The sequence below is a fragment of the Dermacentor silvarum genome, chromosome 4 (assembly GCF_013339745.2).
Source record: "Dermacentor silvarum isolate Dsil-2018 chromosome 4, BIME_Dsil_1.4, whole genome shotgun sequence".
NCBI classification, from domain to species: domain Eukaryota; kingdom Metazoa; phylum Arthropoda; class Arachnida; order Ixodida; family Ixodidae; genus Dermacentor; species Dermacentor silvarum.
This window is the reverse complement of record NC_051157.2, coordinates 161,944,966-161,958,694: the sequence shown is the minus strand read 5'-3', so window position 1 is coordinate 161,958,694 and position 13,729 is coordinate 161,944,966. Positions and strand designations below refer to the sequence as shown.

The following is a 13,729-nucleotide window of genomic DNA, read 5'->3' as shown; positions in this document are numbered from 1 at the left end:
TGTTACGCGAGGAACGCGGAAACTTGAATGGAATGTTGCGCTGCAGTTTACTTTTTTTATCTATAACAATGCTTCTCGTAAATATGTGCACAAGGCGCCGGATGGGGCAGATATGCTTTACTTGTTTGAAGCGGCAAGCAGGAAGGTTACATATGTTTCTTCGTCTGCGTTTCGCAAGACCTACTCATGGAAAACTATATGCGCAACAATAGACACGAGAGATACATGCTGCTTGAAGAACGAGAAAAATATTAGTTCTCCAAAGGGAACCGTACAATAACATAGTAGAATGAAAGCTGACACTGCGGCCGCAATGCTCGCGCAATCACCGAGCGGCAATTAAAATAAAATGAAATAAACAAGAGAAAGAAAGGAATTTATTCTTAAGGCATACATAAATGTTATATGCAATCATGAACACCATTTCAGCGGACTGAGCGCAAATACCAGCGCGCGAAGTAGTATGAATGATCCTGCCGAGCAGTATCGCCAGCACTTTCCAACGGCGTGACCTTAATGCGGCCCAATCCACTTCGATCGCAGCGCCGCCGCAGTGTTTTTCCACGTCGGGTGCCTCACTGCAAAGCATGGGCCGCTCCAGCCGCTCATCCAACTGAACAGTATTCTAGTGCACTCTACGCGCAATCAACGCGATCCCGATGTGAGATGTGCGCCACGTATTCTCAGTACCTCTTCGCTACACGTTATGGCGTCTCCTCGCAAGGCACGAACCGCTGCTGAAGAAGCGAATCGTAGAGCTACGTCTGCGGCTACAACCAGGCATCACCGGGCTCAGCAGACTGCTGTTCAGAGAGCATTACAAGCCGCAGCTCGCCGTCGACGCCGGGCGGACAGTTCATATCGTTCTCGTCAAAATGAGGCGAAGAGACTTTGTCTCCAAGACCCTGGTGTGCGTGGTGCCGAAATTGGAGCTACTCTTGAGCCGCTCCACCAGATTACGCAGTGACTGTGCTACGTGTGCCGCGCAGGCCTGTGACTTTTTATATATTATTTCGTTGCACGGCACGAAAAAAGCTTAAGAGGGGTTACCAGTTACGAAAATATGTGATGATATCTGATAAATAATTAAAGGGTTATTTAACGCAAATCGTTCTATATAGCCGTTCTCACGAATGAGCAGCAATACCGGGAAAACGGTATCTTCTATCGTTACGCCTGGGCCAGCCGACATGCTCGTATGTGCGTGTGGTTGTAGCGCTCCATGCCGGCGAGATGAGTATTTCGCTGCGCAAGGTAATTTCATTCAGTATTTGTTCTTGGTCAGTAATTTTCTTTGTGCATTTGTTGCTCAGCTACTAAGTTCTATGCACTTTTATTACTGTCCTGTTCTTTTTTTGCTTTAGTATTGCATATCTTCACACTTTGTAGTCGCCGCATCTGCCATTTCAAGATTTTCTTTTGGCATAATCTGATGTCCTCGGGTGCTGGAGCTCACAAAACTTCTCAATGCTATTTATGTTCTGTAGGGAGTAGTGGCCTGTAATCGCTTGAATTAGTTCTCAAGGACACAATGTCAAATTTACTGAGAAGCTGCTGACCATGAATTAAATATCCCTGAGACAATGGCTGAAAGTATGCCTTGCCTCAGCTATGCATTTCATGAAATTCACGGTAAGCAGGACGAGTTCACGGCAGCGAACCGCGCTCCCGCATCAAATGAGGGATTAGGCAAAAATGATTGCGAAACAGAAACAATATTCACGGCTCAACAATGTTGCGCCAGTGCCGTGTTCTTCTTTGGCTAAGTCCTAAAGCTGAATTGCCGCCAACTAGCCCAACATTCACTTCTAGAACAACGTTGAGATTATGGACTGATGATTTCATTGACTACCTTTGATTACAATGTGCGTCGTTTGTCCACTAATTCCAGCGAAAAGAGCATCATGCATTTATTGGTAATTACAACCATGAGCGCTTGCGCAGTATGACATAGGGGCACGAAAATCAGCAGAGCCACAATTATGTTGCTATTTTAGGCATTTAGCACTAAGTTCGCGGATGCATTGTTGACTGATGCGAGGCATGGTGAGTAAGTGTGACACTAAAGCAATGATATCATAATATCTCAATTTCACTACGTGATTACTCGCATAAAAATTTGCAAGCGAAGTTTACGTTACTGACTCCAAAGTGAAAGTCATAATAACTCAGGAAACGGATCCTCTTATTTGCTTTTCTCACAAGTTGGCTTCAGTTTGCTGATAGATAACGCACTCATTCCGGTAAAAAAAAAATGGTAGAGTACCTTTCAGCTCAAAGAAGTGGTGGGCAAATATACACCTGCTCCCGCCTTAAAAAACATGCGGCGTCTCCCCTGCATCTTCTCTGGACCTCAATAAAGTTATTTCACTCATTCGCTCATATCCATGAAGTGAATAATGATGAGTGGGCGAAGCAGAGGGGGATCATTAGGTTAACCGTGAATCTCCCGATGCCGGCAAGCGGACCCAGAGGCGGCGAGAGTGCGGGAAGTGGCGGCAATACGCCGGAAGCGTTCTCTACCTGAGGTTGGTGGCGCCGATACTCGGTTCAAGCGCGACTCCGGGAAGCGGACCCAGAGGCGGCAAGAGCTCGGGAAGCGGCGGCAAAACGCCGGAAGCGTTCTCTACCTGAGGTGGGTGGTGCCGATGCTTGGTTAAAGCGCGAGCTTCGCGAGCCCTCAGCTTCGAGTCCGCTTGCCAGGGTTGCCGTACTGCTGCAGCGTTGCGAACCCTCAGCTCCGGGTCCGCATGCCGGCGTTGCCGTGTTGCTGCAGCTTCGCGAGCCCTCAGCTCCGCGTCCGCTTGCCGGCGTTGCCGTTTTGCTGCAGCTTCCCGCGCCCTCGACTTCTGGTCCGCGTGTTGTCTGCGTCGCCGTGCTGCAGCAGCTTTGCGAGCCCTCGACTCCACATGCAGTTGAGCCGCACTCTCGCCTTTTCATACATAGCGGGCACGCCGTTATCAGAAGCGACCGTTATCATCCATGGCTGAAGAGAGAAAGAAAGCGCGCGTCGGGAACGAACGCCCTTGTGCACCGACCGTAATCCATGGCTAAAGAGAGAAAGAGAGCGCGCGTCGGGAACGAACGCCCTTGTGCACCCCAGCGCCCCTAGTGGACTCCATGCAAACCAGAGCTATGGACGACGACGACAATGACGACGAGAGGAGGACTAGGCGCGACCCTAAGGTGCTGCGCCCTTAAAACACAACATACTGTCACGGTGTTGGACGACAAGGTGAAAGAGATGACAAGTTGGTTTCATTTTTCCCAGCACCATTCACACGTATATTCTGTACATCTCTCGTCTTCTAGGCTCGCCTTTCCCCTCACTACACTAAACGGCATTAGCCCTCCCTCCCCCTCTCTCTCTTTCTGGAAGCGTCGACTAGATGCCACACGGGCGCAAGAACTACTGTGTGAAGTGCGGCCAGAGCCGTACTACATAACTGTTTCGGGCCGAAGCTGTCGACGCGAAGACAAGACGTCGTCCAAAAATACCTCGTAAGTAACGTCACTGATACGTTTCAGAACCTTGTACGGTCTGAAATACCGGCTAAACGCCACAAGCCTGGGCATCCAATAGGGATCCGCACGTCGACCGGGGGGCTAGGCGACACCTCTACGGCGGAGGTATGATGAAGTGATTATTAAAATAGAAGGAGAAGAGAAAAGTACAGCGCCGTAACTGCCTCTCGTGAGAGGGCACCTCAACAGCGCTGTACGGGGGAGGGGGTGAGGACAAACAGAGTAGTGAAGAGAGGGAGAAAAAAAAGGAAAGCGCAGCCGAACACAGCCGAGCGGTAAGTCATGAAGAGGCGCGGTTTAGAGCCGCTGACACAGGTTTGTATCCTCCAGATACTCAAGGAGAGCCGCGTAGGCCCGCTTGGCGATGGAGGGATGCGTCGCAGGAAACAGGAGCCCCCGTGCGCTGTCGGACGGGATCCCGAGGCAACGGTAGGCGGCAAGAAGAGGGCCACGTTCCGCTGCGTACGCGGGGCACTGCAGAAGAACGTGGTCCAAGGTTTCGACACCGGAGCAGCTGTCGCAGTAGGGCGAGCCGAGTCCCGACAAGCGGTGCACGCGCTCAGCCGTCCGACAGCACCCGATGCGGAGACGCAGGAGCAGAGCGCGATTACGGCGGCCCAAGCCCCTGCGCGGCAGCAACTTCGGGGGACTGCCGGCGGCAACGCGTGGGTCAGGGTGCCACGACCGGAGGTAGCCAGCAACAGTGTGGCGAGCAACATCGAAAGGCGTCACCAGTAGAGACCGGGGCACTGGCAAGGTGTGGGCCTCCTTTGCGAGCCGGTCAGCTTCATCGTTCCCGGGCAATCCAACGTGCGAGGGCACCCATTGGAAGACGAGGTCGCATCCCAGCTCGCACACGCCGTCCAGCTTACGGTGGAGCCGCTGGATCAGCGTGGGGCCGTGGTCCTCTCTGGCCAGCAAGCAGAGCGCCGCCCGTGAGTCGGTCAGGATGGCCGCCCGTGCAACTTGCCGCTGATACAGCAGTTTGGCCGCCAGGTCGATGGCCGCCAGCTCGGCATGCGTGGAGGACACCGCGTGCAAGACACGGCATTGGCTCTGCGCCGAGAGCTCGGGGGCGAAGCAGGCAGCCGAAGCCGCGCCGTCCCGGAGCACAGAGCCGTCCGTGTAAACAAGCACGCGGCCGGCGAGCTGCTCCTCGATGACCGCAGCCGTCTCCTGCCGCAGGGCGCAGGCAGCGGTGTTGCGCTTCCCTCTCACCCCAGGCACGGTGGTGCGGATGTCGAGCCGGCGTCGACGATGCGGGGGGGGGGGGGGAGGGAGCCACGCACACGAGGGGCCGGAGTTGACCACGCCGGCGAACTCGGCGACGCGGCGGCCCATGCAGGAGTTGGGGAGAGAGAAGAACCGGTCCACCAACCGATGACCGTGGGTACGTTCGATTCGCGAGGTGCTGCACCTTGCCATTCGTTTCAGCGGTGCAGCAATGGCGCCTGCTGAACCACGCCGTTCGTTTCAAAAGGTGCAGGAAAGGTGCAGGGCTGGTTCATGATTTTGCTGCACCCACTCCGCGGTCGGTGCCGCCTTGGTGCAGGCGTACAGGTGCGCGGCAGCAGCACAGCAGACGACACAGCACATGGGCGCGAGCGCCGTTGAAACCCCGCTTATGCACGTCTGATGTGTCTACGCAAGTGTTGTGTGTATTTACGCCCCAGAATTCGATCATATCTGCAGTTCAGGTCCTCTCAAACTTACGCAGTCCGTGCACATTAGTCGGACATAACATAACGCCTGCACCGCGTCTGCACCTTGGCATTCGTTTCGAGTGTCGCGCTGTGCCTGCACCACAGAAATCGAGCTGCACATTTTCTGAACTTCTCGTGAACCACCGTGAACTGGTTCACAGTGGTGCAGGCGAATCGAACGGACCCCGTGCGGCGATCGGTGCAGGCGCTCGATGGTGTTGAGCGCCCTGCCAACAGCGCGGAGAGAGACGGGAGTCTCGCCAGCCTCAGCGAGAGTGGCGCCCACCTGCGACGACTGTGGGAGGCACAGGAGTTGACGAACAACGGCTCGGTGATCCGCGTCCAGTGCCTCCCACTTTGATGGATGGATGTCAGCAAGCGGCAGGCCGTACAGCACCCTCGCGGAGGCCACCGAGTTGTAGACCCGCAGTGCCAGGGTGGGTGAGCAGCCCTGGCCGCGGGCCATGAGGGAACGTGCTGCACACGCCACCCGTCTGGTCCCCTTGCGAAGAGCCGCCACAAGCGGTTGCCAGTTGAGCCGGTGGTCCACCAGGAGGCCGAGGTACCGTACTCTCCGTCGCCACGGGAGGCTCGCCCCACGAAGGGTGAGACGCGGGACTTCATAGCGGCCGCCGTAGCGAGGGTGAACCAGCAGCGCCTCGGTCTTTGCCGCCGAGAGGGTAAGGCCGATGCCGGAGATGTACGCGTCGACCGCATCCAGCGCAGACTGCACACACCTGCGCACCGCCCTGCCCCGCTCGGTTGGGCCAGCGGCGAACAGGGCAATGTCGTCCGCGTACACCGCGACACGAACCTCGTACTCCGGCAGCTGGGGGATGTAGTCGCCGATGCGCGCAAGCGCGAGGTTGAAGAGGAAAGGGCTCAGCACACTGCTCTGCGGCACACCAGTCGAGACCGCGCGCGGCTGGCTGAGCACTCCCCCCACGCGCACACGCATCGAACGACCACTGAGGAACGCCCCCACGTAGCGGAGCATCCTCCCGGCGATCCCCATGGCACGGAGCGCGTCGAGGATGGTGGCGTGCGGCAGCTGGTCGAAGGCGCTCACCACGTCGAGGAGAACGAGGTAGCTCGCGTCCCCGCGGTGCTTGGCCTCCTCGAGTGTAGCGACGACATCGGCCAGGGAGTCCGCGGTGGCTCGAAGTCGGCGGAATCCGCTCTGCTCTGCCGCGAAGGTGTCGAGCGCCTCGGCAATCCATTCGAAGCGCCGAAGCGCCATGGCCTCGAGCACCTTGCCCGCAGCAGACGTGAGGGAGACTGGCCTGTACGAGGCAGGGTTGCTGGGTGGTTTGCCGGCTTTCAGCAGCGGCACCACCACTGCCTCGCTCCACTCGCTCGGAATGGTGCCAGTCCGCCAGACCTCGTTGAAGGCATCCAGCAGGAGTTGAAGTTGGCCGCTGTCGAAGTTCCGCAGCATCTGGTAGGTGATGCCGTCGGAACCGGGAGCAGAGCGGCGCTTCCGTGCTGACAGCACCGCGCGCAGCTCACCGATAGTGAAGTCAGCCGCGCACTGTGCGTCAATCTCCGCCAGGATGCCCGTCGACGGGAAGTAGCGCTGCGGGGCCATCAGCTCGCGCCTGGGGTGGGGCTGGGGCTGCAGGATCGCCGTCGCCCTCGACGATACTGCGGGTGGTGGGCAGAATGTGGCAGCCAGCAGCTCTGCGAGCTGCGCGCTGGTGATACCGCGTGCCACCGCGATGGAGAGTGCGGGGCAGCACGGCACACGGGTACAGTGTACTAGAAGGGGGCAGTGGGCTTACTCTCCGGCGGAGGCTATGCGATGCGGCGGCTCCACGAATGTCGCAAATATGAGCTTCTCCGGTAGCCCGAGCGGCGGCGCTGGCGTCGGTTTCAATGGAACGTGGGTGCGACGGCGCAGCTGCCCAGTGCCCGCCCAGTGCCCGATCATATTAGTTGGAGTTGCTGAGCTGCGTTGTTTTTTCTGTGGACGTCGTCGCGTGTTTTTTTTTTTCCTTCAGTGTTTTTTTTTTGCACATAGCCTGCAAGAGATTCGCATGCCTTGTAGTAACTGAGCCATGCTGCGGCATCGACAAAACCACTGTTAGGCGCCTGGCTGCCAAACAGGCTATGTTTATGTGAAGGATGGGCCGAAGTTCTCCTTGTTTGGCGTCCCGAAGGATAAAAATAGGCGGAAAGAGCGGGAAAAGAACCTCCATAGAGCCTCCCCTGGACGACACGAGCGCAGTATGCGAGCTCCATTTCGAGCCACGTTTTGTGCTCAACTCGAACGCAGTTCCTGATCACTGTGAATTGTTTTTCTTTTTATGGTCTAGTTAGGTCAGTTAGCGAAGGAAACTGCGAGGAATGTACACTGGCCTCCTTACTGGAAGTTGACTCTCTCGAAGCATCAGGTGACAGAAATGAGTGCCGTCAAACTGCTGCTAGCGCTACTGCCACAGAGGCCACACAAACGTGGTACCCCAGCATTGCACGGGCCTGCGGGTTTCAAACGACCATAACCAGCACGTGGACAGAAGCGACTCGAGGCTCACTTACCACATTGCGGGCTATGTTGGTATTGTCAATTCCAGCACAAAATGCCAAGAATGCATAAAGCTGCTCACTATGACGCCACCAGGCGAAAGTTTTCAACTTGCCCGGCTAACAAACTTCTGGACCGAGGAGGCCTCCTTTATCCCTCCAGTCAGCTGTACGGCTTTGTGAAAATTCTAGAGGATCTTTTCACAGAATGCTTCTCTCAGAGTGAGGTACACTCTGACAGCGTTATGGATATGCTGGAAGTTGCTAAGAGTAAGCTTTCCTTCGAAGTTGGCTGCAATGTGCACGCTCTTAGCCTCACAGCTAAAATAATTAGTTTTTACATTGTCACACGTCTGCATTTTTATATGAAAGGAATTAACTGTGACAAGGCAGGAAAGCGGCAGAGGGCCAAGCAGCTGAAGTTGAGCCGTTGCACATGAGTTGAAGTGCATGAAACAACGGCTTGCTGCAAATAAAAGCTTTGTGTCAGCAACAGCCCTGTTAACTTCACTTTGCTTACCCTTATATAACCGTACATAAGCATAGGCCGGAGCCTTTGTCAAGTGAACTAGTTTTCACTTTTTTTCAGGCCTCCCTCCATTTCTTTATGGAAAAAAGAAACCTGATTTGATTTAACAAATGTGTGCCGGCGTAATGATGGTTAACAATAAACGCAGAAGGCTACTGGGAAGCATGGAACAACTAAAGTGGAACAATGAAATATTTAAGCCATATATACATATTCATTTTGGCCAAGCAAAGGCACAAACCTGGTTAGCATGCCTGATTTTTTTTTGAGCCCAGCTGGGAAGTATGCACGCACTGTTTTCTGTCTGACAAAATTTTACATTAGGTCGACACGGCATGAAACCGTTTTCAATTTTTTTTTACGATTGCCCGATAATTCGAAAATTCGAAGGCCCCTTCCACATAAGCAACATCCGTCAGCGACGAGCCTCTTTGCACAAAAGGTCTAGAGTTAGGATAGGCAGCAAATTGCCCAAGAGTTGCCGTCTTCCTTTTCCACAAGGTTACTATTATGGCAAATATCATGTGGCCTAAACAAATATAGTGCTTGCTAAAGATATGTAAAGACTGTCAAGTACTGCCAAAACTAAAAACAAATAAGAGTGTGAACTGCTTCGAACTGAAACCGCCAGAAACGCAAGGAAAATCAAAGTTTCTGCAAGCAAAGCTTCCATTGAAGTTGCCAGTGGCGCCACCTCTTGGATGCGACGCTTACTGCGTCAGAGGAGCGGCTGAGTAAGCCCACTGCCCCCTTCTAGTACACTGTACCTCAGCCAATCAGCGCTGCCGAAACAGCCGGAGCCAACGTTTATTGGCCGGAGATTCAGAATAAGGCGATGGCAGCGCCGCCACATTTTCCGCGTTTTTGCTTCACCCTCGGCCCTTGCTAAGGCGTCCGCTGGACCCACTCCCCCATTCTAGTACACTCTAGCGCTAGCTTGGCTCGCAACAAAGGGAGGCGGCCTGCTAATGGCGCCGACGAAAAATGAAAACACAAGCAAAGCGTCATTTCGCGCGCGTTTCCCAGGCGAAGGCCCGAGGGGCCAATCATCGCTCAGAAAAGCGCCGTTTCGAGAGGCGGGATAGGAGGGCGTGCGAGGGTCTTCGGCGCGGCGGCAGAGTTCAAAGAATGTCGGTACTTTCAAATTATCAAGGAACTTTAGTTTAAACAACATCACAATCACGTGGTCACAACTCTGACGTCCCTTCCGTGCGTGGCAGCAGCGTTTTGGCCAGGCATTTCGCTTCTACCACGCGCGTGTCAGCAGCTATCGCCTGTGCTATATTAGGAAATAAAGCACTGATTATTTCTGCCTACGACGCCGGCGTGTCCACGTCGACACCGACGCCGGGTTCCGGGATTTGCTGCGACACGGGGCCCTTAACGCTGTCGCGTTAAAAGGGAAGCATTACAAGGCTTCGTAGGAACGTAGTAGTATCAGGTTTCGCCGCCCCATTACCAATATCACCAGTACCACTCTCTCCACTATTAAGAACGACGACGACTGCAACGAGATACTGTATATATGTATACATGAAATGGCTTGTCTGAAGTACCCCCTTATTCTGTGGGATTAGGAAGTGACCCAGGTGCTGGGCTGTACCTGGGAACCGTTTAGTGACAATATTTGGGTGCTTGTGACTTGTGTTCGTGTGTGCAGTGCTCGTTGATATCTCATTTTCTTCCTGCTTTCTCTTTCTTCTTTAGTATAGCCTGAGTAGTGAAGTTGTGATTTTGGGATACCTGGCTTTAAAGAGGACACCAACCCATTTTTCTACATAAAGAAAGAGAAGAAAAAAAAGTAAGGGCCTTATGCACAAAGCTGAAATATATGCTAGAGCGGCTCGTAGGGACAGGCGCCGGCGAATCGTGACACAGACATATTATTGCCTTTGGTCGTCCGCCTAAGCTGGCACACAGTTTTCGATAACGTAACTATTTTCTTAAAGTTGATTTCGGAAGCCCCGTGAACTCTGCCCCAGGTCATTCTCCAACGCGCTTCTGGCACAGCGCGGGACGCTGCCGCAGGGTGTACGAAGAGGCCCAAGCGCACACATTCGCACGCGCACAATCCAATGCCCTCTAGCAACGCAGATGTGTGCAGGTGTTCGCTGCTGCCGACGGGTCCCTGACATGCTTCGAGTTGCGCGCTCGCTCGGGCGTGACCCGCCACGGTCGCGCAGCGCGCCTGTGCGCGCACGCGGCCGGAGCCCGGCGCAGCGGGACACCGCCCCCTCTCATTGCGCCGCAGACGCTGCACTGCCGCGCACCCAGCTGTGTGCTCGACGAGACGAAAGCGCAGTACAGGCTCGCCGGGGCAGCGCCCTGGGAACAGTGTGACCTGCGATGAGCCAAACAACATGCGCTCTCTCGACATTGAAGTGCCCAGATTTAGTTTGTTTGTTTCTTTTTGTTTGTTGTTCTTTCCTGCGTAGAATAATAGAAATAGTGCTGTTAATCGAGGAGCACTCCACAGAACTCCCGAACAACACGTCCCAGATTTTTCGTTTTCATACTCTTGAACTGACTTGACTTATTTCAATTACGATATTTGAAGTGTTGGCAACTTTCATCACCCGCTTTTCCTCAACATCTGATTGTATAATGAATATACAGAAATGAACCGAATAGATGAGCAGTTTAAGAACGTAAGCGCACGCATACACACGATGACGGGTACTTAGCTAAATGCTCGTCATCGTGTGTATGCATGTATATAGCGCCAGAGCGCTTGAATCGACGAGCAGTGTATGTATATAGTCAGCATGACGAGACGTTTTCTGCTGACTGGCGGTGACGTCAAAAAAAAAAAAAAAACACCTCGAGTCTCGGTTTTCTTGATATAGTATAGAAATGGGGCTATAGCGCGGCTGCCTCCATTCCACGGCTCTTTAGCCTTCGCCGGAACATTTCCATGTGCCACGGAGCGACCGCCGGGTATGCCACGTTTTGAATATCACTCAAAACGAGTGGTTTCGATCCGCATGAGCTCCTGGTGGCAAATTAGTGTCACGTGAATTCACTTGTAGCCGAGCAGTGGGCCAGAGCCTTTTTCGTTTATTGCGTAGTGCATGCTCCGATGAGAAGGGCGTGATCGGCTGCTTCCAATATATGGCATCAACGCGTATAGAACTGCGGCACACCACGTAACATGACTGATGTCGGCGCAAAAGCGTGAGTCAGTATAGGGGCATGCGTTTCCACGTTTGTTAGATTTTTCGGAGGACAAGGCGACCAGAACACGTGCGCGTAAGTGGTGACACGCGGGATTACAACAAGTACTGTGAATGAGACATTACTTTTTGATGCGAAAGCGTCAAATGGCACATTGAGCGAAAAAGCCGGCGACGTTGGTATAGCTGCGAAAAACGGCTTCTAACTTCCCATTGGCTGCGACGCCACGTGACGAGCGCGCTAGTGACGCTGGCTCGCGCTTGCTGGCTCGGGCAGCACGTTCCGCTATGGAGTCGAAGCATCTATACATCGTCGGCGGCCGCGACCTCGGCAGTAGCAGAACGTGGCCGTCCACGCCAGTACACCGCAGAGAAAGTAAGGGGGGCAGCAAAACGATCGAAGAGGCAGGCAGCGAAATCCACCATCGTCGTCAACTCTCCCAATACACGGCGGGCGGAACCAGCATTAACGCAAACATTGCTCGCAGCGCAAAACTCCAAGGACCGCTTAGCGGCGTTCAATTGGACATTAATGCATTCGCATGCACAACTCATAAGAAGTGCGGAGGGGTCCTCGGATTTTGTTAGTGGTGTTTCTGTAAGCGGACTACTGTTTGTGGCATAATTAGGGCTCCGTGTTTTCGGAGTTTACTTTTCTTGAAGTTCGGAGGGTGTTTTTCGGAGTTTATTTTCTGGCGCAAATTAGGAGTTTATCGGAGTTCATTTCGGAGTTAAATTTTGCATTATTCCCAATACTCCAAAATCGTAGATGAAATGACATCAGAACACACGAAGCGTATTTTTGTCGCCTGGAAGGTTTCAACGCACAAACACCTATGCACGCAAGCACAAATACTTGAATACAAAACACCTACGTTTGTGCGTATTACAACCTTAAAGCTTGTTGTAATTAGACGCAATCATAGTTTACGAGGTTGCTGTCAGTGATGGAAGCACGCTCCTTTCGATTGATAATTCTCAGCTTTGAAAATGCCTTTTCAACGTTTGCGCTGGAAGACTCAGCGCGGAGCGAGAAAGCACTGGCCATTGGACAGTGTGAAGTCTCCAAAGCGACAGGGGTTCAACAATGTTATGATTAATTAGCTCTGATAGTTCGCAAAATCACTCATGAGTTGTCTCGTGTCGTCAGTTTCAAGAAATACTAACTTAAAAAACGCGCGGAGTAACTCATGCGCTTCACATTTAGATTCACAACTTGAACGCTATACCAAAACGATTCACTGGTGTACTGGAGTGCATCGCAAAGGTTTCTCTCAACTGTCTGGCTCAACTTTTCAGCGAGAGCAGCGTAGTATCCATGAAGGTCTGCGACAGTCATTGAGCGGTCATACGTCTCTTGCTCCGTGCGCGACAAGCCCTTTGTTAAATGTGCGATGGGTGTGGTCTACGAGATACTGTTGACGTGAGGTAAAGTATATATCGGCCAAACCGGCCGATATATGAATAACTGCTTAGAACATGCACTTTCGATATAGAACGAAACAGGGTCATATTGCCCGTTAAAATCGGAGTTTATCGGTTAAATCCGAATTGTCAAAAATTTTACCAGCGAGTGTTTATCGGATTTTTTCGAATTTATCCGAAAATACGGAGCCCTAGGCATAATGTAGCTGTGCAGCTGCTCTTTATGGGGGCCTATGGCTTCGTGAAGCTGTCGATCTCGACTTTTTCCGCTGGTCTCCAGCATTATGTATGTTGCCTATATATAGGGTTGTTCGTTTTCGGGTTTTATATTTTTTCAAATTCGGGGGGTAAAAATCGGGCGGTATTTTTCAAACTGATATTCGGGGAAAAATCGTTTTTTTTGCGAAACCATTCCTTACTTCGGGTTTTTTCGGGTTAAATATACGGTTGTACTTATCAGAACTTACACTGAGCTTATCAAAACGTATCACGGGCTTTTTAAGTATAACACGTTAAATTTGGTGTTTCAAGCTGGTAATTGGGACAGACACCAGAGTATTATAGCAAATACAGTATACTACCCGAAATTTTGTGTTTGTTTGAAAATGAATCAGTGGTGTTTGAAAATGAATGAATCAGTAAACATTGACTCTTAGAAATTATACATTTTATTCTCGAAAATCTGGTCATCGATTTTTTACACGTCCTTGTTGACATACATTATCATCTGCATGCGCAACATGTCAGTCTCCATTCGAGATCTGTCCGGTCGTTGAACATATCTCAGCTGGGAGAAATTTCTCTCCACATCACAGCTACCATTAGCTAGGCACAACAATGTCAGTGCAGCT

The 13,729-nt window shown here is 52.5% G+C and overlaps 1 protein-coding gene across 1 annotated transcript in view; it reads right to left on the bottom strand.

Moving 5' to 3' along the window:
• Nucleotides 1-3,822: 3,822 nt before the first annotated feature.
• LOC119449011 (uncharacterized) overlaps nt 3,823-13,729 on the bottom strand; it is a 51,567-nt gene continuing 41,660 nt past the window's right edge. Inside the window, exons 2-3 of the mRNA XM_037712209.1 lie at nt 5,413-6,986; nt 3,823-4,701 (exon numbers count right to left, since the gene is read on the bottom strand). Coding sequence (XP_037568137.1) covers nt 3,823-4,701; nt 5,413-6,986 — 2,453 coding nt within the window. The remainder of the gene's footprint in view (nt 4,702-5,412; nt 6,987-13,729) is intronic.